At 37.4% G+C, this 27,540-nt stretch overlaps 1 protein-coding gene across 1 annotated transcript; it reads left to right on the forward strand.

The window, feature by feature from the left end:
• The first annotated feature begins 449 nt into the window (after positions 1-449).
• Positions 450-23,497, forward strand: LOC150077736 (lysozyme c-1-like). Its single transcript, XM_090384748.1, has 5 exons — positions 450-793; positions 6,598-6,689; positions 8,774-8,837; positions 19,169-19,244; positions 23,312-23,497. The coding sequence occupies exons 1-5, from the start codon at positions 661-663 to the stop codon at positions 23,376-23,378; spliced, it is 432 nt and encodes a 143-aa protein (XP_090240874.1). The 5' UTR covers positions 450-660; the 3' UTR covers positions 23,379-23,497.
• Positions 23,498-27,540: the final 4,043 nt, after the last annotated feature.

The following is a 27,540-nucleotide window of genomic DNA, read 5'->3' on the forward strand; positions in this document are numbered from 1 at the left end:
ACACGTGGATTGGATGCCCTTACCCACCGAAACTAATTAATTACCTACAAAATCTCTATCTACATTAAAATTTAAACTAAATATCGTAACTTGGAATGTAACGCTACTCTAGAAAAGAAGTTAATATGCCAATTCAAGCCAATTTAAGTTAATAAAACAGAAAAAAACTTCTCTATGTTCCTCAGACTTAAAACTTCGCCTGACCAAGGTTACTCTCACTCCCAAAAAAAAAAAAAAAAAAAAAGAAAAAAAATATGATGTTACTACGAACAAGGAAGCGCTCAAAAAAGAAAAAACTGATGTTACTAAGAACAAGGAAGCGCTCGCCAGGAAACTGACAAATGGTATTCGTCGATATTATTTAGCTTAGAATCAACACTACTCCTGATAACTATGATTTCTTTCGACACGCCCTCAGTGTAATCAGGGAGGAAAAACCTGATCTGGTACTGTGTTTCCACATAGTGCAATTGGCGCCTAATGACCTTTAGCTGCCGTTGCAACGTTAAACTCCCAATAACAACAACAACAACAGAACAACACAGTGCAATTTAGACTATAAACATCCGTGTTTTCATTATAATATAAATAGCGCCACAGAAACAGCAGAAATCAGGTGGAGTAAACATCTCTCTTTCTGGATACAACGAAACAAGTGAGATGGCTTTGAAGTGCATTATGTTAGTGGGCTTTCTACTGCTGGTGGATGAGATTTCTGGAAAGGTATTTTCGCCTTGTGAACTAGCGAAGAAGTTGGCTTCTTCCAAGATACAAAAGTCTCTCATTCCTGACTGTAAGTGCTGCTCAAAGATTTTGTACACTTTTATTTTATCTTATCTTATCTTATCTTATCTTCCTTCATGGATTAGGCGATCCGCCTGTTGCGATCTCGAAGAGGTCTGCCCATCTTTTCTTTGGTCTTCCTCTCTCTTTTTCCTTTTGCTCTATATGTATAAGCTAATTTAGGGAATCTATTATCTTCCATTATTTCTACATGTATGTTCTTTCCATCTTTGTCTATATTCTATAAATTTTCCATTAATTGAGTAAATCTTTAATTCCATTCTAATATTTACGTTTGGTATTTTATCTAATTTTGTATGTCCCTTAACATATGTTAAAAATTTCATTTCTGCAGCTTGTATTCTGTTAATGTCTCTCTGTTTCGGTATTCATGTTTCAGAACCATAAAGAAGTGTTGGTATTGCCATTACTTTGTAAAATTTCAATTGTGTTTCTTTCCTTGTTTTCTTAGCCAGAGTTCTTTTTATTGTTCCACATATATTTTGAAATTTCGCCAATTTATTATATTTATTCTTGAAGTGTCTTTTTCTGTGCTATTCAAGTGTTTCATCATTTTATATGCCAAATTTTGTCTTCCATGAACATCATGTTCTACTGTGCTTATAAATCTGCTTTAGCCTTCCTTATTATATCTTTAGTTTTATTGCGTTCTTGTTTATATATTTCTTCATTCTCACTTGTCCTGTTTTGTATATATTTAAGATATTTATCTTGTACTGCTTTAGCTATTTCTTCATTCCATATCTTTACCCCCCTCTTCTTATAGTTTTCCTAAATTGTCCTAGTGTCTCTTTTGCTATCTTTCGAATTATTTTTCGTGTATTTTCCATTCTTCTTCTATTTGTTCTCTCTCCGATGTTTTACTTATTTCGTCTTTAATGCTTTTTTAATATAAATTTTGTATATTTTATAACCCAACTCCTCCTTCCCCTGTTTAATAGTTTTTCTCTTCTTCCATTTAGCCCATAACTCTATTTTTGAAGCCACTAAAAAATGATCTGAATTAATATCATATCCTCTAAACATCCTAGTATCTCGGCATTGTTTTGCTACTTTTTGGTTTACTATTACATAGTCCATTATTGATTTTGTACCTCTTGCCGACCATATATATTTATGTATATCACGTTTTCTAAAAAATGTATTTGTTATCTTTAAATTATTAAATGTTGCAAAATCTCTTACTTTATATCCATTTCCATTTACTTTATTTTCTCCATAACATCCCATAATATTTTTTATTGGCTTATTCCCTACCCGAGCATTATAATCTCCCAAAATAACTACATGGTCCTTTTTTATATTCGTATCTAGTTCTTTTTGTAACTCTAAATAAAATTTATCTGTTTCTTCCTCTTTTCCATCTTCTGCAGCATAAATTCCAATTATAGAAAAATTACCTCTGTTTAATTTAAATCTTACTGTTATTATTCTATTACTTATAAATGCGTAACTCTGTATTTCGGTTTTCCCTTTCCGATCTATTAATATTGCTACCCCTCCACTAGCTCTTTCCTTTTGATCTACTCCACTGTATATCATTGTATAAGAATCATAATCTTTCGTACCTTTTAATTTTTTCTTTGTTTCTGTTATTACTGCTATATTTACTTTCTTCTGTTTTAAATGTTTAAGTAGTTCGACTTCTTTATATCCTAATCATCTTCTTATGTTCCATGTTGCAATACTTAAAATGTCCGTTATTCCTTTTCGTTTCCTTTTCCCAGTCCGAGTCGCATCCCTTTGTCCGTCCGGTTTTCCTCTTTGAGCTTTATGAGTTTTTATTATTATTTTTTTTACATGGGGAGGGAACCAGCCTCCCGCACAATCCCCAACCTGGAGGACCAGTATGTTACTCTTCGTCTGATCCCTACCCTTTGACCTGTCTGGCTAGGGTGGCCCTACCGGTAGTCTAGCTACCGCTAGCATAGCTCTCTGGGTCATAGGGATACTCAAGCCTCCTCACCGCAACAAGGTTTACTATTACATTTCGGGGAGGAGTTTTATTTTATATTTATTATTATTCTTGTTTAACTCTAAAGTCCGTTCAGAGTATGTACACCGTTTGATACCTTTAGGGCTCTGAGACAATTATGTGTTAATTTACAAAGGGTACTTGGTTGTATGGCAATAATGGCTGGGAACAAATCAAATTATTCGATCAAGTTTCAACATCCATATTTTCAGTACAAATTTCATCTAGTATATAAAGTTTTAATGGGCATTGTCCTACCAGTAATTGGATAGTGATGGACACAATGTTATTGAAAGAATTTAATTATTGTCGGCCAGACTTTCGCCGTAATTACTGATTCATTGAGTCGGGAAAGTCTTTCTCTTAATTGTGGTAAAAAGGTTGTGGAATTGTGGTTCATTCCTCCTTTGAAGCTTTCATTATTTACACTCAGCAGACTCATTTGGCATTGCTTTAATTCTGTATTCCAGTTCATCCCATTTGCTGAAATCGGTCAGAGAGCCTGTTCCGATGTTATGCTTTTAAAACTACTCTTTCAGTCTTTTCTTTATGACATGGAGCTTTGTCATGATAGAAGGTGTAAAGGTCGCATCCATACGTTGATTACTAATATACATTACATTTATTGTAGTTAGGCAGTGACAGCCAATATTTGGCATTCACACATTTATCATCAACGTTCCCACACGTAGGGTACACACCATTATTCAGAACATAAATATATGAAGCAGCACTGATAGTCCCATGTGTTGCGACCTACTCTATAACCCTTGCCGGTAACCCAGCGGATATAATTGTCATCTTCGCCACAACAGATAGAATAAAGGCCGAGTTCGCGAGGAATTTTTAACTTTTGGCACCACGTGGGCTGAGTTATTCAGTGTCAAGCGAGGGTTGCGTGATTTTATGTCTTAGAACCTTAGCTTTCTCGTCAAGTAAAGAAATAAATCAGCCACAGAGTACTCACAAATTTTAAAACAAAATGTACTGACATCTCATCTAGGGCAAATTCACACCTAGCCTAGTTTATAATGCGAGACATATCTGGAATGTTTAAATAAATAACTCTTTATTGAATATACTATAAGGATAAAAAACGAAAGAAAAGTACATTATTATTATTATTATCATCAGTTTATTTCTCTTAGCGGAACACCCGGTTACAGCCACTAGACATGGGGTGATGATACAACTATGTTACAAAATGTAATACAATTATAAAATACATGAAATACACGTTATCTGATTTATAAGTACATCTTATCTGGAATATACAATATTTAAGTTATTAATTATCCGCTAAGGCTTTAACTACTTAATACCGTGACAATTGAAGCATACCCCCTGTTTAAACACACACAAGTGGGAGTTTCACCACATTTACAGCCAAACAGCGTACAACATTTGAAACCACGTGACAACAGGTAAGACCGCGATACAATATAATACAATGCAATGCAAAAGAAAAATGTGAAAGTTCAATTTACTGTTTCCTGCAGTCGGGTTCTTCTGTGGGGATTAGAGTGGGGTGGGTAGGACAATCCTGACATCTATTTCTTGATGTGGTCGGGCTTCCTAAAGCCCAGTGGCTCGTGCCTGGCCGAACACATAGCTGAAACTGTATCTTTAACATCTGAATTTGCAAGTAAAAGTTTCTGAGAACTTCCTTTCTGTAGGATTTGCAAGTACAGAGCTTTTCAGGGTTGATATTGAGGTTGTTGAATAGCTGGATGGTGTTTGCTGGAAAGAATCTTCCGAGGCTATCCAACTGCGTAAATGCCGCTTTCAGTTGCTGTTCCTTACCTGCAACTCGTCTTGGTTTTTCGCCGGGTATTATTATCCACTCTCGGGCTTTCGGTGCATCCAGCCGTCCCTCCCGTTAAAAGCTGAGCGAGGGTCATTATGTTCCTTGACGTGATTATTTGTCTTGATTTGTCTTGATTATTTGTCGTGATTATTCGTGATTATTTGTCAGCTCTAAATTGGATTATAGTATAGCTCTCTTTTAAAGTAGTAAAAGGCTTAGCTGAAATTCTTTTTAGCCATCTCAAGAGCCAGTATTCGAGTCCTGGAAAGGCTTTGATACTGCATTCGGCAGCTGAAGACCAGATTTGTGCCGCGTATAGGGGAATAAAGTGTAAAGTGTAAAGTGTGTTTAGGGTCTAACGGCACCAGGGGTTACCCCCATCTCCGGTATAGGGGAATAGGAGTAACACATCTGTTGATGTATTGCTTCATCAGACCGGGGTCTCTAATACCGGTGAGCTCCTGCCTGGTTGCCCTGAGCGCCGCGTATGTTTTGTTACGGATGTATGCGAAGTGCGGGAGGAAGGTCAGGCTTTCGTCCCGCTTGAGTCCAAGATCGACGTGTGACTGCGCCTTTTGAACGAGGATGCCGTTCACATATATTTCCATTTTGTTTGGCTTTATTTTATTTGTGAAAGTCATTTGTGCCGTCTTTTTTCATTCAACTGCAGCACGATACAATCTAGATACTCTTGAATTTCTTTTATTTTAGTATTAGCCACTTGGTTGTGGTAGTCAGCTGATTTCTGATCTTCTGAGGCAATAAAAAATTTTATATTATCGGCGTATGTGATGAAGTGCTTCTTGTTCTGGGCTAAGAAGGGTTCAAGGGCTATGGCAAAAATTGTGGTAGACAAGACCTCGATTTACGGGACACATTTATCAACCTCTTACGTTGCGCACATGTTTTCATTTGTCACCGTAATTTGTCTGCCCCGAAGAGTACTCTTTAATAAATCTAGGGCATTTCCTGTAATGAGAAAGCAGACCCGCAGAATGACTATGAGAGCTGGGATGGATACGTTATCATATGCGGCTGCCACATCTAAAAAGGCTATATCCAATTGCTCCTTGCTGTTTAGTGCTTGCTGGATCCTTAGCAGTGTCCCCATGAGGTTGGTGATGGTGGATCTCTGTGGAAGTACTGAGTGCAGGTATTCAGGTCTGTGCTTAAAGCAATGCTCGATAGTGGTGTGCAGGGTTGTTTTTTCAAAGTTTTTTTGCAGAGAGCATCCGACAGCAATTGGTCTGAAGTCTTTTACAGAATTTGGGTTTTTTATTTTGGGGATAGGTTTTACAAAATAGCTTTTCCACAGCTTCGGAAAGTTCTCCTCCATCAATATTCTATGGAATACTTTTAGGTAGTAGCACATCGATGATGTAACAGCTACAGATTTTGATCATAAATATTGTCCTTCACGGTAAGAAACAGGAAGCCAATTTGATGAAATATGCAATAAGATACATGTCACAAGCGTTGAATTGTACAGAACTGATTTCACAAACACGAGAATGAATTCAGTCTACAGTAATTCCCTTCAACTTACCATATCATATCTCAATAGAATTACACGTCATCCTGCAAGGGCGAGGTGGAACCAGCTCTTCAGGGTGATCTCTAACTATCCAATTTGCAACAATTTTGAAAAATATTTGAGTCAGAACGTAGCAGCAGCCATATGGCAAGCTTCCGAACCTTAGTTCAGTCCATGACACGAAAATTTCAGTGAAAGCTAAAGAGGGACCTACTCGCTTTTAGGTAGGAGTACCTAATAAAAATGGTCACTCGGTGTATAGTTGAACTGCAATATCTAGTCTGAAAAAATTAAATGTAACACAGTATGGGTATTTTGTATATTCTGTACAATTTAAATACTGTATATATTTATAATTTAATATTCTTTTGAAAGATAGATGTAATTCAGAGATTTTAAATGTGTTAGTATATTAATATAATTTAGTGTAATTTATGTGATCTCTTAGCAATTCCGATTGTATTTCGTATTTTCCAGTTGTGTGCCTAGCGAAATTTGAAAGCAGTTTCAATTCCAGAATTCGCTCTCGCCGCAACAAAAATGGCAGCTACGACCATGGAATATTTCAGGTATTTGTTACATTCTAAAAATAGAGTTAAAATAATTGTTATTATCGCCATAGGAGTAATAAATGTACAGCAATCATAATAACATCACATTCTTGGTATATCAAGTATACTTAGGTCCCATAACATTTGACCATTCCACAGAAGATAAAGTGTACTTTATCTATATCATTTGCATAGAGAAAAATACCCTCTGGGTGGCGTATGGATTCCCAAATACCAGAGGAAAATGGTGTTTAAGAAAATTCTTCGCAACATTAGTTTTCACAGTTGTATTGTCATATTTCGGTTTTTAGGCGCGTCAGCATATAGTGTGTAGCGTGCCTATTCTACTGCATTATTTGTATACTACTCGCATGCATTCTTACTGTCACATTTTATGCCAATTGATAACCTTTTTTCAGAAAAGACGTTCTTTAGTAGTCGTCAAACGTGGATTCCATCATGAAATTTTATCAAAAAAAGTAGATAATGTATATAATATATATATAGTAAAACCCTACTCAGCTTCAAATTCATACAACCTTTGTAGAGACAAGGTGATATTAATTCCTCCATAGCGTGAAGGGGCTCCTTTTTTCTATAATGGTGAAGCATATTACACCAAGAGGCTCATATCAATAAATATATTCGCAATTTCTTCTACAAAACTGTTTTTAATTGAAGCAATTAATTGGCCTCCAGAGATAAACCCACATTTATCTTTCTAATTCTTCAGACAGTGAATGAGTGTATGTTTATATTACAGTAGATCTGTTTGGCTCATTTATGGGATCATGAGTGGAGCACTTCATATGCGTCACATTCTGTTGTTCGAAACACACCATCATACACCCAGTTTGGTGATAGGGTTATTGCTCTTTTTATAACAGGAATTACCTTTATTTTAGATATAGGAAGCTTATTTTCCAACTTTCCTAGTCCAACTCGCTAATAATTCTTGAGGATAGCGATATCAATTTTGCAAAACAGGTGGGACATCTTCCCCACTGTCCGAACCGTAGTGTTCAGACCGTGCGGTCTCAACAATGAGCGCTCAAGACCTCTGTCTTCAAACAACATACCTCTGACAGCAAGGAAACCACTACGTGTATTCGAAAAAATTAGATTTTGAAGGTTTAAACTGTTTAATAATTTAGGGGTCTAATAAAATTGGATATTGGGGGGGGGATTATTCTCTACATTCCTTAAGTCGCACTAGAACGCTTTGGGCTTCATGTTCACAGGAATAGAGCAACTCACAATTCACTAGTGGTTCTGACAGTGGGGTAGATGTCCAACCTGTTTTGCAAAATTGATATCGCCATCCTCAAGAATTATTAGCGAGTTTGACTAGGAGAGTTGGAAAAGAAGCTTCCTATATCTAAAATAAAGGTAATCCCTGTTGATTTATAATATAATAGAATATAGGAATTATCGAGCACTTAATAGCTCTCAATTATCAAATCTTTTTATAACATATGGTTCTCTGCTATCTATCAACTCTTAGCCAAGAACGTCAAAAGGATTGACCAATTGCCGATCAATGGATTTTTGAAATTCTCCCTATTTAGTCTTTAACATCGTTGGCAAGTGGAAGACAAAAAATCATATCAAATTTCAACAGCGACCAAATTTCGTAATGAAAGGTTATATATATCGTAGCCTTTCATCAAAAAGTTAATGATCAGCGAAAGACGCAGTGATATCCCAAAAATTTACTTTGGAACTGAGGCTGGTTTTTGGAAATCATTGCAACTAAAGTGGAAAATGGATATCTGTAGCGATGATTTCCGTTTTTGGAACTTCAGTTAGCGCCATCTTGAAGATATTTTAAAAATAAGCTGATGCTGATAGATTTCTCAGAGCTGTATGCCGAACTCAATAGAATCCCGATGACACGAATTGAAGACATGCATGACAGGTCATTTATGGAGGCTAACGTCTCGTTCCCAATTAAAAATTTCCTTGACCAACCCAAATACAAGAAGTGTATTTGGGTTGGTCGAGGAAACCGAAGTGTAGACTCAATTCAAATGTAAAGTTAATAACGTTTCAATATATATGCATTATTATCTCAACCTTAGACTTTTTTGATGCCGTTTCAGATTAATGACAAATACTGGTGTGCACCACCTGGACCTCATAATGAATGTAAAGTGAGCTGCAGTGGTAAGTAAAAATTTAAGTGCACTTTTATATTCCTTTTAAGGGAAGATAACGTTAAAGAAATTTTTCAAGTGTCCGAATGAGGATCGCGAGAATAAGAGAAAAAATAAAAAAGCAGAGATTTTCGAGCGATATTTATCACCGTTCTTTGAATACAATTAACATTCAATAATTCAATATCCAAATTAAATTTCAGTATAACATCCCGCCTTAGAGACTGGCACAAGTGTGGTTTTGGTCTCCACCATTGTACCCCGTATGGAAGTAGATTTGATTTCAATATTATCTGGAACGGGAAGAAATTTTATGAACTTCTTCCTTTTTCCCACCGAAATTGTTGTTTTTTGGTTTTTAGGAGCATCAGCTCCTAAAATGGGGCCATATTGCTCCGGGGATATGCAGTGGGCATTCCCTGACCTTTCCGCATCCTTCGTATTTGGTGGTCACGGGCTCGAACCCCAGTCTTATCAAGAAGCGTGTGCTACGCACTACTGCTCCTGCCTACCTGGCTATGGAGGCTCCCCCCCCCCAAAGCACTGTATAGTAGTAGGGGTGAGTGTTACAAGAGCATGGACATATCTCGATTATATCCTGCATTTAGAATCGGTGAAGAGAGGCCAGAGAGTTCAGTGTAACCTTGAAACACCAATTCAATTTGATTTTCTCGATATTTAATACAGGCTGTCTACAAACCTCCATTATAAAATGAAACTTTATTGTAGTATTAGTATTAGTAATCGCCACATGGTGCAAGAAACCTATGGCTTTAGCTGCACCACCAAAAAAAAAATAAAAAAATAAAAAAATAAATAATAATAATAATAAAATAACAAAAAATACATAAAATAAAATAATAATAATAAAATAACAAAAAATACATAAAATAAAATAATAATAATAAAAACAAATTAAAAATAGTAAGAAAATTAATAAGAGAAAAAGGAAATGGGCAGTCTATGCATTTCTTTCCTTCCTTAGGTGTAAAAGGTGTAAGGTATATTGATGTCATGCGGCACCAGTGGTTCCCCCCATCTCCGCATTGCTTTCATTGTGGGTGTACCAGTTTGGTGGGAATGGCAGAGATTTAAAAGTGTTGGTATTGTACATGTGTAATGCCATGTACCGTTGTTCATCTGGTCATTTAGCCGCTGGGCCCCTGCTGCAGCCCAACGTTGCCCCACCTTTGCCCCGTGGAGGCAGACCAGGAACCAAGTAGACTTAGTTACTCTGGCAGGACCTGTCGCTTAGTTTTCTGAGATTTCGGCAGCTAGCACCTAAAAACATACGTTGTATGCCCGTACACACCACTGGAGGGGGGGGGGGGGTTTGATATTACGTAGATGGATAGGCCGAGACTGGGCGAATATTATTTTGAGTGTTGTTAAATTTAGTGTGTGGGGCGTTCGCGTTCTATATAGATAGAGTAGGAAGGGAGACAGAAAACTGGGGGGTAAAGATAGAAATATGGAAGCGATAGAGGAGGTGCCCCCAGTTGGTCAGTGAGGCATGCCCATGCCTCACAAGAGAGGAAAGGGGAGGGAGTTTCATCGAGGGGAGACAACGTGTCTCCTCCCTGCCGTGGGGGAAAGGAATCGAGTTAGGTGCTCGATTCTGGTCCCCAACGAGGCTTGATGGCAGCGAAGCTGCATGGTTCAGGTTCGTGTGGCCCTTTTGCAGATTCAGGGTTCAGTCAGTCGCAGAGTTGTAGAAAATGTCCTTTTATTCAAGTTGCAGGTATGAAATTTGTTGTGGGAATAGTATCTTGTCCCATTTTATACCACCCATGTAAGTAACTTTTTCCAGTAATTTATAACTCGCTGGCTAAAATAAAACTTCCTGCAATCCAATCTAAACATCGTCCCCCGCAACTTGAAATTATGGTCCATATTTCTAGAATCATTCATAATTGTTAATATTAGGTCCTTATTCATTTTGCTTATGCCTCTCAGAGCCTTAAACGCCTCAATCATCTGCACTTGAACATCATGCAACACAGCGACAAACCGCATGGCAGAATACATCCCAAATACTTCCCAACTAGTCGCAAAGGAACTAGTTGTTATAGGTGACTCTTGTCAGGGAAACGGTGGCATATTGTGCAAAAAGGATAGATGGAACAAGACCAGGGTATGTCTGCCTGGGGAAAAGGTTGATGACGTTGTAGAGCAGATATCATCTTTTAAGGGCACAAAGGGTGATGTTGTTGTACACGTTGGTACTAATGATATTAAGAGTAGGTGACCGGCAGAATTACTTAATAAGTACAGGTCACTATTGAACAAAAGCCGTGAATTAGGGTTGAATTTGAAAGCGTCTGCAATTCTGCCCAGACACGTTAGGAGGGAGTAAATGATGAGAGCCTTGTCGATCAATTCGGCCTTGGAGAGATTGTGCAAGGCTCAAGGGGTAGAATTTTTCTCACCCTGGTTAGTGCATGTTAACAGGAGAGACTGCTTCCACAGGGATATGATACATTTAAATAGAAAGGGTGCAAGAATATTTTTGCTGATGCTATCGAGGCAGAGTTAGGTGGGTCGAAAAACTGCTAGCTTGCGAGGGATATACAGACTAGTAGATTAACAATAGCCACTGGCAGAGGTGAAAGTGATTCTTGCACTGCTTCTATTGGAATGCAATTGAGCAGCAGCCTGGAAAACAAGGCAATGGGGATTTCCAGGACTGGTGGGAGTCATAGTGGAACAAGTAAATACATGGGCTGTGTTAGGGTAACTAAGAATAGAAAGAGGTGCATGTACACTGGCGTATACACCAATGTTAAGGGTATACGTAATAAATTCGATGAGCTTGAAGTGCTAGTCAAGACATCAAAGGCAGATATTGTTGGGATATCAGAGACGTGGTGTCATACAGACATAAGCAGGGCAGAATTGGAATTTGGGGAGTAAAATGTGAACAGTAAGAATAGACAGGACAGGAAGGGAGGAAGAGTTATGCTTTTAGTTAAGAAACACATAAAATCTAAGGAAGTGCATCCAATGAATGTTAGTGGACAATGCAATATTGAATCTGTTTGGTGTGACATAAGCACTGGGAAAGGAAAAATGAGAGTAGGTGTGTGTTATAGGCCTAATGAATCTGATGAGTATAATGAGCACTTGTGCAAAGAAATAGAGTGGGCCAGTAAATCAGGGTGCCTTAGAATGTAGGATTTTAATTTCCCAGAGATGGACTGGAATTTGTGGGTTGGTCACTTACTCACGAGCAAGGCTTTGTAGATTTATTGGATGATTGTTTATTTACAACAGCATGTTCTGGAGGCAACTAGAGGGAGTTATACTCTTGATCTGATTATCAGTAGTGATACTTCATGCATTAAGAATCTGCAGATAAAGGAACCACTAGGTAGCAATGATCACAATATGCTGAAGTGGGATTTACTCAAAAAGGGAACTACCATCAGGGGTAAAGGGAAGGGTTTTTGCTTTTGTTACGGTGACTACGGTGGTCTGAGACAGTATTTAAATTCTATACGGTGGGACCGACTGATGGTGTTACCAACAGCAAATTCAAAATGGGAAGCATTCAAAGAATTTATCTTGGAAGCTACTATTCTACATCTGTCTTTTCTTAATTTGAATTTATGCCCCCTTAGGTTCGTAATCTGAACAAGTGGAAGGACCCATCAGAATTCAGCGTGCTCAACCCATTCAAGGCCTTTATATACCAACTAAGAAATATTGTTCAAGGTTTAGGCCTAAACGGATGTCAGATGAACTAATGATACATGTGGCAGAGAATAAAAATGCATGGGATACATATAAAATAACAGGCAACACAGAAGCCTATGATATATATAAGCTGGTCTGTAAACAAGTCACAAAGAAGGCTAGACAAGCATAGGCTTATTATGACAAATCTTTCGCAAAGGATGCAAAGAAAAACAGCAAAGAGTTCTTTACTTATGTAAACTCTAGAAGGAAGGGGAAGAATAAGATTGGTCCACTGGTTATCAATGATTCAACTGTTGATGATCCAGCTCAGGTGGCTAACAAACTAAATGAGTAGTTTCAACTACATTCACACATCAGTTATTCAGGGAGGGGAATGCCAGAGGTGAATTAAACTCTCGCAGTGAGCTAGATGATTTTGTAATAACAGAGAGGAAAATGGAGGAGAAATTGTTGAAGATAATCATAAAAAGGAGACCCTTGGTGGGTGGGATCTATCCAGTTATATTAAAGGAGGTGGCAAAGGAAGTAAGCAAACCCTTAGCCATAATTATGAGCTTCCTTGGGCTCCGGGGAGGTACCCATGGACTGGAGATGTGCAAATGTGACCGCAATCCACAAAAGAGGATCAAAGGGAGACACAGGTAATTACAGACCTGCTAGTTTATCTTCTGTTCCAGGAAAATAAATGGAGGCACTGGTTAGAGAAGCATTGCAGGATCATCTAGACAAGATTTCAGTTATAACTCGGACACAGCATGGTTTTGTTATGGGAAAGTCTTGCCTGACCAATTTGATTGGATTCTATGATGCAGTCACCAAAGAACTGGATGCAGGGAATAACTTGGATATTATATACCTGGATCTTAGAAAGGCTTTTGATACTGTTGCACATGGAAGACTGCTGCACAAATTGGAGCAGTGTGGCATTGGAGGCAAATTGTTACTATAAATGAAGGAATGGTTGAGTGGGAAAGAGAGTGTTAATCAATGAACACTGCTCTTCTTGGACTAATGTTTTTAGCGGAGTCCCTCAGGGTTCAGTGTTGGGCCCATCGTTGTCTTCTGTATTTATAAATGATATTGATGATGGTATATCACGCTTAATGTCCAAGTTTGCAGACGATATGAAGGTTGACAGGTTTGCTAATGACAGTACGCTGCTTCAACAGGATCTAGAAAAGTTGAGCAGATGGGCTGAGAGGTGGCAAATGAAGTTTGACAATCGCAAATGTAAAGTACTACATATGGGAATCTGTAACCCCAGAATAACGTATCAACTCTGTGTTACTGCACTGACAGTGGTAGAGAATGAAAAGGACTTGGAGGTAATTGTGCAGGCAGATGTGAAGTTTTCTGAGCAGTATAGATGGTCTGCAAGTGTAGGTCATGGTGTCTTGTCAATGATATACAGAAGTTTTTCTAGCAGGGAGAAGGACTTGATAATCCCCTTGTATAAAGCAATGGTCAGACCACACCTTTAGTACTGTATACAGGTCTGGATGCCTCATTTTAAGGATGTAAAGCTGTTGGAAGGAGTACAAAGAAATTCAACAAGATTAGTGAATGGAACAAAGGGTTGCTCTTACGAAGAAAGGCTTAAATTTTGCAAATTACAGTGTCTGGAGACTAAGCTCCTGCGAGGTGATCTGATTGAGGTGTATAAGGCCTTGAATGGGTTGAGCAAGCTGAATGCTGATGGGATTCTTTGTCTTGCTCAGACTAAGAACCTGAGGGGCCACAATTTCAAATTGAGGAAAGATAATTTTAGAAAAGATGTACCGAAATTTGCCTTTGGGCAGCGGGTAGTTGATTGGTGGAACAGGCTTTCATCTTTTGTTGTGGAAGCTAGTAGCCTAAATAAATTTAAGGCTGAGTTTAATAGGCATTTGGAACGAATTGAGGGATGAAATGGGAGGGTTTTTGTTTGCTGATGCTGCATAAGCTTGCTTTCTTGCATCGTATGCCTCTACTAATACTGATGCTAATCAAGTCCCCCTAAGGTTCCTAGTTTCCAAGCTCTGCAACCCACATATTCGAAGCCTTTTCTCATATAGACGCCCTTTTGACGATCTCATCAGACGAGTTACCCGTCTTTGGACCCTTTCAAGATGAAGAATGTCTTTCTTTAGGTGCGGTCTCCATACATGAACGCAGTGTTCCAAGTGTGGTCTAACAATTGCATTATTGGGACAATAGCGAATAATGGGATTGATATTTACTTATCTCTACTAGCAATTGTTCGATAAATCATCGATAGGACACCATAGGCCCTCCTTGCAACCAGTGTACAATGCTTGGAGAACTTCATATCTGACCGTATCGTAATATCAATGTCCCTTTCCTCCACTACCGGCTTTAGTTCAACTCCGCCAAGTGTATAAGTTAATTTGGGATTATGTTTCCCCAGGTTCAATACCTTGCAAATTGCTGGATTAAAGCATAGTTTCCATTTTTCTGACTATCTCTGAAGTCTATCTAGGTCATTCTGAAGAAACTATGCTTGGCAGCAATCATTAGCTAAACTACTAATCTTTACATCATATGCAAATTTAGACATCACGCCATCTATTCCTTCATCGATGTCACTTATGAAAAATTAAAAACGACAATAGTCCTAATACTGATCCTTGGGGGATCCCACTTCATACATCAACCCAATCTGAGGAATAACCATTTATCACAACCGTCTGCCTTCTGCCCTGAAGCTATTCAGCTATCCATCTAAGGATTTTCCAACCTGTTCCAGCTTATAAATTAACCGCTCATGTAGGACTGAGCCAAATACTTTGCTGAAATCTAAATAAACAACGTCGAAATTATTCTCATAGTCCAGCTCTTGAGTGACCCTGTGAAACTGGCTAACCAGATTAGTTAAATATGACTTTCCCTTTACAAAACCATGCTGAGTATCCTACAGAATTCCATTTCTATCTAAGTGATCCTGAATTCCAACCTTGATCATAGTCTCCATGATTTTCCCTGCTACTAAAGTTAGATTAACCGGCCTGCAATTTGCCACTTTACTCTTAGAATCGCCCTTACGTATTGGAGACACATTGGCACTTTTTCAATCCAACGGAATCACTCCCGAGTCCAGTGATGCTCTCATAATTAGCCTCAATTGTTCAATGCACTCACTTGCCGGCTTCCTTAAGATTAAAAGGATAAATGCTATCAACCCTTACTGGCCTGTAGGCTCGAAAGTTTTTTTTATTAAATAAACGTGTGAAATTTCGACATCATTAATTGCAATTAATGACTTCCCTCCTGAAAGCCATTAATTATAATTAATGACTTTCAACTTCCCTCCCATAATTTCTCATTTACGTGAATGAATTTTCTTCTGTAAATATCGATGCAAAGTAACTGTTGAGTTCATTTAGAACTTCAGCTGAGGTATCTAATACAATCCCACTTCCATTACATAGGGGTCCGATCTGGTTTGTCCTCTTCTTTGGATTTATATATGTGAAAAATTCAATATTCCCCCCTCCCCCACTCTTTGCTCTCTTTGCCTGGAATTTCTCACAAACTGCCTTTGCCAGCCTAACCTTTTCTGTGACATTACTGCAGATCAATTTGTAGCTGTTATAGGCTTCAGTACTTTTTATTGCTCTGTAACTTTTCCATGCCGTCTTTTTCTGCTCGTGTAATCGGCAACTTCATTATTCATCCATCCAATTTAGAATCCTCTTCGTGGAGTATTTTAATGGTATTTAAACATCCAAGGCTTCAGTGATTATTGTTTTAAAGGTATACAATAATTAAATTGTATTCGCTCTCTGTGAGATATCTAGCCAGTTAATAGAGGCCATGTACCAACTTAAGGCATCATAATTTCCTTCCTGAAGTTATAACCCATTTATTTGCCTTTAACTACTGCTACCTCTCTATCTTCATCGTCCACCGTAGAACTCCGTGATCACTTCCTGCTACTGGTTCCTCTACTGTCAGCCCTGTTATGTCATCTGATTCATGGGTGATGATGAGGTCTAGAGTATTCTTTTCCCTAGTACTTTCCCTGACATGTTGATACAAATAACAGTCATCTAGTTGATTTTAAAATTTTCTCCCCCATGTGGAGTTTCCTTCCCATTTGCTCCAATCAATTAGAGGCAAATTGAAATCACCCACAATAAGGCATTGACGCTTACTTGCCCATTCCATTTGCATGTAGAGGCTCTCATCATAATCTCCACATTCACATGGTCTGTAGATTCCTTCCACTCTCATTACACCTTTGCTTCCAATTATCTCACACCACAGAAATTCTATATTAGCATGCGAAACGTCTGAATCCGGTAAAGCTTTCGTCGCATTTAGGCTACTTTTGATTAGAAGCATGACTCCCCATCGCCCCCTTCTATCTTCCTTATGCTTCCTAAATTCATTATATATATATACCATACTGAAAGTCATCTTCCGCTATTTCCGGGTGACATCACGTTTCCGTAATCCCTATTATGCCAGCGTTTCTTGTCCTAACCAGCGGTTCCAATTCACTAATTTTAATAACGACACTTCTGACATTACTCTACAAACAACTAAGACTTGGTGTTCTTGTATAGTTAACTACCCTGAAACACCCCTTAAAGTTAATTAAGCTCGCTTTCCTGGCATTTGCTACCCGCTCATTTTAAACGGTTCTGCCCTCAGAACATCTTGCTAATATGTTCTGTTGCGTTAACACACAAATACTCTTGAGGTTGGTGCAAAAGTTAATTTGACCAATATTATCAGATAAACGCGTATATACCCTTGTCCCCCCAAACTTGCACTTTCCCTGAACCTTTAAGGTATCCTCAATAATACTCGCAAAACATTTGCACCACCTTTATTTAAATATATCCTTCTCTACAAAACAAATTTCTTCTACCTACAAATGGGGCCAAGCTGAAAGAAATTTCCCCCCAAAAGCCTTGCAGAGTCCTTCAAGTCTTGAGTTAATACACAAGGCTTTAAGCATATAATTCCTCTTATCGTGCCTGGGCAGAATGGCAGACACATAGACATTGTGACCTAACTCGCGGCATTTCTTCAGGATGGTCCTATATTTGTCTAACAAATCAGATCGTGTAGGCTTAATGTCATTAGTCCCCACATAAATAATATTATTCTCTTTTCCCGCAAACCAAAGTTTCTGAATAAGGTTCATGATACAAACCTCAAACGACATAATACGAGCAAGTGACAGAGGATAACTTTCTATTTAGTTTTATGTGTTAGATGTTGGCACCTGTAGTTACTCTGCAGCTGTCTCACCTATAATCCAGTTGCTCCCTTATTCGGCACAACATATCTTTGTCAATTTCTTCAAAAAAAGTTTTAAGTTCTATAATGGTACTTGGCATAGGTGGAACGCAGATCTATTCTTTCTCGAACCTCTAGAGAGTAAACGAAAAAACAGTCAGATCAAGAGATTATGTGGATCACAAAATCGATCATCCTCTTCCAATCCGTTTCTCAGGAAGCCTTGTTTTCAAGTATTCACGGATTGCTCTGCGATAATGCGTATTGGAAAATCAAGTGTCCATCCTTGTCATCCTTCAGTTGAGGGATAAGGTGAATCCATAGCACATCCAGATGCCTGTGACGGTAACTTCTTCAAAGATGAAAAATCAGTATACTTTTTGAAAACTATCTCGAAAAAAGTCCAAATTCCACCATGATTGCTGTTTTGCGATTATGCTACCGTAGCGTGCACATTTTTTTGGTTGGCGAATAAACACTTGAAGATATCGTCAATCACTAGAAAGCTGTTTCAGGCTTGTATCATGCACTGTATTCGTTTTACTGTTGTAAAGTGGTTCTATGGACAGTCTGTATCGTACAGATCTAACAGTAATGGATGTTCAATAACAGCTTATTAGTGATTGATTTTCAACATAGAAAACAAATATTGTATTGGCCAATGAAAATCATGCACCTGTCGAAATGAACCTAAAGTTCACTGTACAATCATTGCTCAACTTCTTTAGTGGACGGTTCCCGAATTCTGTTCTAAAAGTCATTCGTTGCTAAGGCTAATCAAGAAAGGAACTATGTTTTTAGTACTTCGTTTATAGTAATTAATTCAGGCTTCGCAGATCGTGTGAAATTTCGAAGTTTATTACTGTCTCATGATTTCCTACAGATGAATTGAGTAAGCAGATGTGATAACAATGGCGTGCAAAATTGAATAGCGCGTTCTTTCTCAAACTTTTGATGACAGCGATTGTGCTATTTCTGTATAGAATAAGTTTACAGCAAAGCTGATGATCCATTAGAACAGTTGATAAATGTTTTGAGGAACGTTGTGCAGACACTTTTGGAATACAATCCTAATACGACTCTATTTCTTTAAGGAAGCTTTAAGGAATCATCGAATTAATATCCTGGACGATCTGAAGTTCAACGGTGCCAATTGTTCTCATCGAATTGAACACAATAATTACGTGGTGAGAATTACTATAAAGGTTCTTCTCTAAAAACTGTTCCAAACATGTCAAGGTTTTGTGAAGCCATTTCAACAAGATTGTAATTACTAAATTCCATTTCAAAATTTCATGAAAACGTTGCAAATAACCCAGTTCATTTTCCATAATAATTAAAAAATGTTATTATAAAATTTATTAATTTATTATTTTTATTTTTTTTCGTTAGCACTCCGTGATGATAACATTGATGATGATATAAAATGTGCCAAGAAAATTTACGCCCGTCACAAGTTTAATGCTTGGTAAGAATTAATCTCAATTCTTTTAACATTCAGCATCAAGTAGGCTTGCATATACAAGACGATTATTATATTAATTAATAATTTATATGATAGCAGTTTTAACAAATATATTAAAATTATTAAGTACTGTGCATGTGCAATCAAGTAAAAGAGATATTTTACAATTATAAATATATGCGAAATGTGGCATAACGTTCAATGAATGTTGCAATAAATGGTTTTAATTTTATTCACAGCAACCACTACAGGATTGAATGCACTTATTACACTGTTCTAAAAGTTTCTGAAAAGAGTTAGCGAAGGCGTCCAAAGAGATGATCTTCAGGTCGGTAGTTTCGTTTCTCCCTATGTCCTCAACATCCTAAAATCTCTTTCCTTTGAGGACAAATGTCATTGTGGAAAAGAGTAAGAAGTCCGCTTGTGCTAGATCGGAAGAGTAGGGTGGATGGTTGATCTGCATAATGCCACGTTTCTTCAGAAATGCCTTCACACTAAGTGCTGAGTGGGCAGTGGCATTGTCGTTCAACAATAACCAGCTTCTTTTCTTTCGAAATTGGGACCTCTTCTTCTTCTTTTTTTTTTTTTTTTTTTTTGTAGTTGTTGGCGCATCGGCTTCTGTGGCCATAGTGCACCTCCCAAGGTTTTTGCAGTATTTTGATCCAAGCCCGAAGCGGGATTCGAACCCGCGACCTTTGGGTTGTCAGACAGACAGGCACTTTACCCACCTGGCTAGCCCGATCGGCTAGGGACCTCTTCTGGGAAATGCGCTTCAGTAGTCTTTAAAGCACCTGTACGTATCACACCCGCTTGTATTAAAACACGATTAGCATCCGCTTGGTCCTGGCCTTCTATAAACGAAACGTTTTGGGGCCTTAGTGATGAGTTTGAAATCTGTTGAATGCTCCAGTGATTTGTTTCTGGGTCGTACTAAATACCCAACACTCATCTCCAGTAACAATACAGTAAGAGAAATTAGCATTGTCGTGACAAGCTGGAAGAAATCTTCGCATCACGACACTCCTCATTGGTTTTGCTCATCTATGAGGTTATGCGCCACACGTTTTCCCAGACCATCCTTTTCCCTAAATCTTCTTGCAGAACTTCAGAACATCTCCTTGTTCATATCCAGCTCAGCTGACCGGGCTAGCCGGGTGGGTAAATTGCCTGCCTGGCAACCCAAAGGTCGCGGGTTCGATTCCCGTCTCTGGCTCGGATCAGAGTAGAAAATGCAAAAACCTTGGGAGGTGCAATATGCCACAGAAGCCGATGCGCCAACAACTAACAATAAATATATATATTATATATACTGTATATATATCCAGCTCATCATCCTTTATTCTGAGGATCAATCGGTATTCTCGTCCAACAATTTCCAGAATTGTGCAACTGTGCTCCATTTGAAGAGTTGACGGAAGCTCACTTCTTAGGTCATTGCGAACATCCTCTTGGAAACAACTTATATCATTCAATAATAGTGGGACGAATTGTCGTTTCGTCACTATAAACAATTTTTAGCATTTCATAGCTTTCGGTTGCAGATTCTACCAGTTAAAGCAAAATTTTATATTCGTTCGTTGCTGCATTGCAAAATAGTGAAATGGAACGTTAACGCTACTAGCAAAACTAGTTGTTAATTTCAAACTGTGAAACCCATTGGAGAATCCTGCAATATCATCTGTTGGAGGAAGTTTAATCTACAACATACTACTACATCTTTTTTATTTTTAAACTCATCGAACATGACCACAATAGCACCAGTGAGGGAATTTATTATTATGCTTCGGTATAATATGGACTACGATTTTATTTGGAAGAAGGCGGCATGCACAGACTAATGAAAATTGTGTTAATGTTAGTCTAATTGTGGCCGTTAAGGGACGATACAGGTGGAGAAAGTACAGCTGGTTTTGGAGGTGGTAACCTCTGTTTGAAATGTCATGATTCATGGAACAACTGCTAAAAGAACTACTGGAATTCAAAGTGCAAAAGTAATCTTTGACATTTCGAATTTCAATATTTTGCATAACTAATCAATTATGTAGAATATAATTAATTAATAATCGATACATAATTAGTTCTTTAATCATGTATTAATAATTGATATAATACACAATTCGTTTATTAATTTTGGATTTTAAAACAAGTTTCACATTTTCATCCTTGATTTTTGAACTTTTGCAACTGAAAATAACATTAAATAATTATTATAAAAGCATCCTCTCTTAATTAGATGATTTTTGCGATCATATGTACAATTATAACCCTTCTTCTTTCTTCAGGGTCCGTGTTCAATTTGAATGTTGTGTTGGAGTTCAACATTTTCCAGCCAACGCTGTCTCTTGTTTTGTGAAATAGTTCTTGTGTAATAAGACCCCCTTCCCTGTGCATTCTTTGACGTTATCAAGCCGCATTTTTCTTTATTATTCTTTTGCTCTTTTGCCATTAATCTTCCCTTGCAGGATTAGTCTCTGCAGGTCATATTGTGGGCCTCTTAAATATGCCCAAGGTGGCAGTCTTTATTTTTGCAAATGTAGTTAGTGGTCCTTGCCCTTTTAAGGACCTGCTCATTGGTGACCCGATCTTTCCACTGAATTTTGAGTTTTGTTCTGAGCGACCACACTCGAAGGGCTCCAGTTTCCTGATTTCCGCCTTCTGCATGACCCGAGTCTCACATCCTTATAGGAGAGTACTCTTTATGTAACATTTGCCGTTCAATATCTTTTCTATAAATCCAGCTGTGTGTCACAGAGGAACTTCTTATGATTCTAATATACCTCTTTGGCCATGCAAAATCTGCTTCTCATTCCTGTGCTTTGGTCATTATTATTAGTAAAGATGTTCCCTATATATTTAAAGCTACTCACTTGTTCAATGGGAGAGTTGCTACAGTATAATTTGATTCCAGGAAAGATGTTTTGCTTATGACTATTGTTTTGGTCTTTTTGGCATGAATTGTTAAGCTGTTTGCTGGCTATTCCGACTTTGTTGAGGAATGTTTGTAGCTTTTCCTTTGATGTTGCAGTGAGGGAAGTATCGTCTAGGTATCGCAGGATACTGATAACAGAAGCACTATCATTCATTATTTAGAATCTTGTATTAGATCTATAATAGTTTCAGAATAGAAATCGATATTTAAAAATGAATATACAAAAATCTTTGAAAATACATAATTTGTATAATTACCAAAGAAACATAAATATTGGAGCCCTATCCATGTTTCCTTGCTTATTATTTAAATTCTATATGGTCAGATGCACCCCTAAGGGAAGACTGGAGCTAGTTTTTACAATTTTTAGTTTTTGAATTTTCACATCTTTAATGGATGTGCTGAGACAATTGCAACTTGGTATGCTCATTACAGTAATAGATATCCGCTACTAACTACGAGGAATTTGAATAAATTACAGTAATTCACACAATTTTTAACAAGAAATTATCCTTTTTAAGGGCACTCGATTTGTAACAAATTGCCACTGATTCAGGGTGGGAACTTCGTTACTGAACTAAACCTTTCATAAAAGTCATAAAAAACATGCATATTATCAATAAAATACTTTATTTAATAGAAACGTATAACAGGCAGGATGAATGGTTATCGAGAAATGTAAATTATGAGGCGGTCTGTAAATCAACCACTAGAGTAAACATCTGTGATGTCTCCAGAAGTCATTACTGCAAACTCTTCTCTGTAATTTAGCCCAGAAATATGAACATGGAGATGACTGAATTTCTCAAAGCATTTGGAAGAGAGTGTACTGAGATTAAGGCTCCCCTTTCAGCAGACGTGGTTTTTTTCTGCAAATAGGATCTAACGTTTAATAATCCCACCTCTAAATAGCATTAAACCAAGAGCCAAATCAGATTAAACACCAGAAAGATCAAACAGCGAAGTATTAATAATGGAACTGTAACTATTTACCCAGTGTAACAACAAGCCCTATTCTTCCTGTTTGTAGTTTTTGAAGATGCCGGATTGTGGGCTCCCTCTGACAGAAAAATTTAAAAAATAATAATAATAAATGCATTTTCTGAATTTAGTTCATTATACTATTTTCACTTTTTCTTAGGTACGCCTGGAGAAATAAATGTAAAGGGAAAAATGTCAAACAATATGTGAAGGGATGCAAGTATTGAAGCAAGTTCAGCCTGTGCTGACAGACACCAGTTCGATTTAATATTTAGTTTTCTACTCAACCAGTTTGGATAACGGCACTAATCAGAAGTACCATATACAGCATATTCTGTTTAATAAAACTGCAGATATTTGGTATCATGAATCATTCTGCTGTATAATTTTCCTGTTTTATAAGCTTTCAGACGTATTTGTGGTAACTAATTGTAATAATATTTTAAAATAAAATACTTAGCAATATAGCGTAACTGATTCCTGAATGATCCACACAACCTAATTATGTTCAGAATTTTAATGAAGAGCAGAGGGCACCAAGAAAATCGATAATAAACACGACTGGAACGATGCCTATTACAAACAAAATGAACAGTAAGTTCATTTTGTCAATTTTGTCTCACTTGTGGTAGACCCATGAGTAGTTAAGACTGGTGTATGAACCTTTCAAATTAGGTGGGCATGTATTCACTGTATCTGCCTGCTGATTTGCTGTCCCCACTCCTCTCTGTGATTGGCTGTTGAGTTGTATGGGAATTTTTTTTTGTTTTACTTATTATTTTGCTCACTAGCTGGCGCTGCGAGTTTTTATTTTCTCAATTCAGTTTATTTTTAGCTGACACTTGAACCAAGATGTTTCATGGTGGCAGTCTAGCACATATCAACTCGTCATCATCATCATCATCATCAGCCATTTTCAATCCACTGCAAGATGAAGGCCTCTCCAACAACTTTCCAGTTCCTTCTGTTTTGAGCACTGGCCATCCATTTACTACTCAAAAACTCATGAATTTCATCTATCCATCTCCGCCTTTGTCTTCCAGGTTTTCTTCTAGCTCCTCTTGGGTACCATTCTGTTATTTTCTTAGTCCATCTGTCATCATGTCTTCGAGCTATGTGTCCTGCCCAAGACCATTTTAGTTCTTTAGTTTTGATAAGAATGTCCTTTACTTGAGTTTGCTGCCTAATCCATGTGTTTCCCTTCTTATCTAACAGTCTGATTCCCAATATAATTCGTTCCATTCTTCGCTGTGTAGTTCTTAGCTTCTCTTCCATTCTTTTGGTGAGTGCCCAAGTTTCACTTCCATAAGTCATGGTGGGGAGTATACATTGATTCATTATTTTACGTTTCAGACAAACTGGGATATTGCTCTTCAGTATGTGACTATATTTCCTGAATGCTATCCATCCAAAATTTATTCTTCTCTTGACTTCCAGCCATTTATCATTATTACAGCTAATAACTTGTCCCAGATAAGTATATGACTCCACCTTTTCAATTACTGCTCCTTCAATCATTATTTCCCTTTCCGTGGCATACTTGTTCATCATTACTTTTGTTTTAGCCATATTCATCTTTAGTCCAAAATCCTTACTAACTGTGCATAACTGATTAAGATTTTCCTCTAATTCTTTGGGATCGTGGCTTATGACCACAATGTCATCTGCAAATCGTAAATGGTTTAGGTACTCTCCGTTCACATTGACTCCTTTCTGCGACCAGTCTAATCTTCTGAAAGCTTCCTCAAGGGCAGCAGTAAACAGCTTTGGAGATATTGTGTCTCCCTGTCGAACTCCTTTCTCGATTTTAAATTTGCTACTGTCTTCGTCTAGTCTAATAAAGGATGTAGCACTCTCATATATTTTCTTCAAAATCATAATATATGGAGTACTATGCCTTGTCTTTCCAGTGCCCAAAATATTGCCTTATGCTGTATGGAGTCAAATGCCTTTTCATAATCCACAAATGCCAGGCATAATGGTGTTTTATATTCATTTGCTTTCTCCATTAGCTGTGATATTACGTGAAGGTGATCCATAGTTGAGAATCCTGTCCTAAAGCCAGCTTGCTCTTTCGGTTGATTCTCATCAAGAATTCTTTCTAATCTGTTAGTAATGACCCTTGTGAACAACTTGTAGATATGGGATAACAAGCTAATTGGTCTATAATTTCGAATTTCTGATTTATCTCCTTTCTTATGCAGCAAAACTATGATTGCATTATTCCACTGCATAGGAATCACACCTTTTCTAATGCACTTTGTGAAAGCTTGCCAGTTTTTGTGTTATGTCTCTTCCTCCAAATTTTAACAACTCTAGAGTAACTTCATTTTCCCCCGGGGCTTTCCGATTCTTCATTTTTTTCAATGCATGTTCTACCTCATCAGGAAGAATATCGGGTATGTCATATGTGTTGCTACTTTGCAATCCATCTTCCACACTGCTGGCATCATTCCTCTGCTCCTTGTATAATTCTCTTTAGTAGTCTTCTGCTATTTGAATTGTGCCTTCTCTGCTGTTTATAAGTACACCATCGCTATTCTTCAGTTTCAGTATCATTTGTCTTTCTGTATTACTGCTCATGGCTGCTGATTTAAATCCTTTGTTTTCCCTTAATGCTTGTTCTACTTTTCTTGTGTTAAATCTTCTTATGTCCTCTCTGAGTCTCTTTCTAATGGCTTTGCATAACTCAGTATACTCAATTTTCTCCCTGTCAGTGTTTTTCTTGCTTTTCATTTGTCGTCTTCGGTTCATCATGACAAGTGTTTCTTGACTAATTTTTTCTTCTTTGGATTTCTTTTTCCCTATAGATTTCTTGGGCTTTATCACTTTCAAAAAGTTGTAATATTCCTCGTCGATATCTTGGTCCTCAGCAGTCTGCAGAAGCTCATACCTGTTCTTAAGTTCCAGTACATACTGCTTTTTCTCCTCTTCTGTTATCTCAAAGACCTTTGTATTATTTACTCGAGTCAGTTTTTTCCTTTCCTTTCCTACATCTGTATCAAGTGTACATCTTACCATTCTGTGATCATTTCCAACATTTACCTTATTCAGGACGGTAACATCATTCATAATGTATCTTCTGTTAGTGAGGATGAAGTCGATTTCATTAGTTGTTAATCCATTTAGACTCTTCCATGTCCACTTTCTGTTCACCCTTTTCTTGAAAAAAGTGTTCATTACTGACATTCCTTGAGATTCTGCAAATTCCACAAGTCTTTCACCTCTTTTATTTCTTTCACCAATTCCAAAATTTCCTATAGTTCCTCTTTCTGCGCTGTTTTGTCTTTTTCCAACCTTAGCATGGAAGTCTCCCATAATAATAGTGTAGTAGGTTTTCTGCTCATCTAGAAGACTCTCAATTTCAGTGTACATTTCTTCAACCTCTTCATCATCATGGCTCGATATTGGTGCATAAATCATTATAATCTTTAGCTTGTACCTCTTAGAAATCTTGAGTATTAGTCTTGACATCCTTGGTGATGTACTTTTGAATTCCAAAATGTTGTTTTAAAATCTTTATGGACCAGAAATATCAACTCGGTTACTCTTTACGTTGAGTGTATTTGTGTAAATGTGGCTGATATAGGTATCAGTGTGTGAGTTTGACATTAAGAGACTTGTATTATGCAATGAATTGTGGGTTCTGTGGCCCTGGTGTGTTTATGTGTTTGATTGTTAAATATATATATTTTCTCAAAAAGTTAGTCTAGTTGTGGCTCCATCAATTGGTCATTTTTGCAAGCTGAAAATTAAATAAAAAAATTTCTTCTTATTCTAGAATTAGTAAAAAATTTCAGGGCTGCAAGGCTCAATAACTTCCATGATTTTTCGATATTTGTAAAATAATAAGAGAAGTTTACGCCAATATAATATGTAGAAAACTTCGTAGAAGTGTTCTACGGATTATATTGGGGTTAAATTCTCTTAATATTTTACAAATATTGATATCAATTTAGAGCGCATTGAGCATTACAGCTCTGGTTCATACTATCTAATGATTTTTCAATATATTAAAACAAAGTAAGAGAATTAAAACTCAACCATTTTCGTGGAATGCTTCCAATCAATTCTATCCAAATGTAATGAATAAAAAAATGAAAAACGAATTCCCTCACTCATAGAGATACGACCAATTTCGACGCACAACAGAGTCGAAAAAGCAAGAGCCCCAACCTGACCCCAAAACACGTCAAACCACCGTAGCAAAAAGACCATGAGTGTGAGAAGATATTGTGTTAGTATAAATAATTAAAACTGCTTCCGAAAATAAATAATAAAAATCACTATTATAGTCACGATTAAAAAGATTAAAATCATGATTAAAAATATTAAAATCATGATTAAAAAGATTAAAATCACAATTAAAAAGTTAAGGAAACAGCAGTG

This window comes from Mastigoproctus giganteus, chromosome 11, assembly GCF_048544385.1.
Source record: "Mastigoproctus giganteus isolate SK-2022 chromosome 11, ASM4854438v1, whole genome shotgun sequence".
Taxonomy (NCBI): domain Eukaryota; kingdom Metazoa; phylum Arthropoda; class Arachnida; order Uropygi; family Thelyphonidae; genus Mastigoproctus; species Mastigoproctus giganteus.

Coding starts and splice junctions, on each gene's coding strand:
- LOC150077736 (XM_090384748.1), top strand. CDS start 661: ATGGCTTTGAAGTGCATTATGTTAGTGGGCTTTCTACTGCTGGTGGAT. Junction 794..6,597: donor AAAGTCTCTCATTCCTGACT/GTAAGTGCTGCT, acceptor CGTATTTTCCAG/TTGTGTGCCTAGCGAAATTT. Junction 8,838..19,168: donor ATGTAAAGTGAGCTGCAGTG/GTAAGTAAAAAT, acceptor TTTTTTCGTTAG/CACTCCGTGATGATAACATT.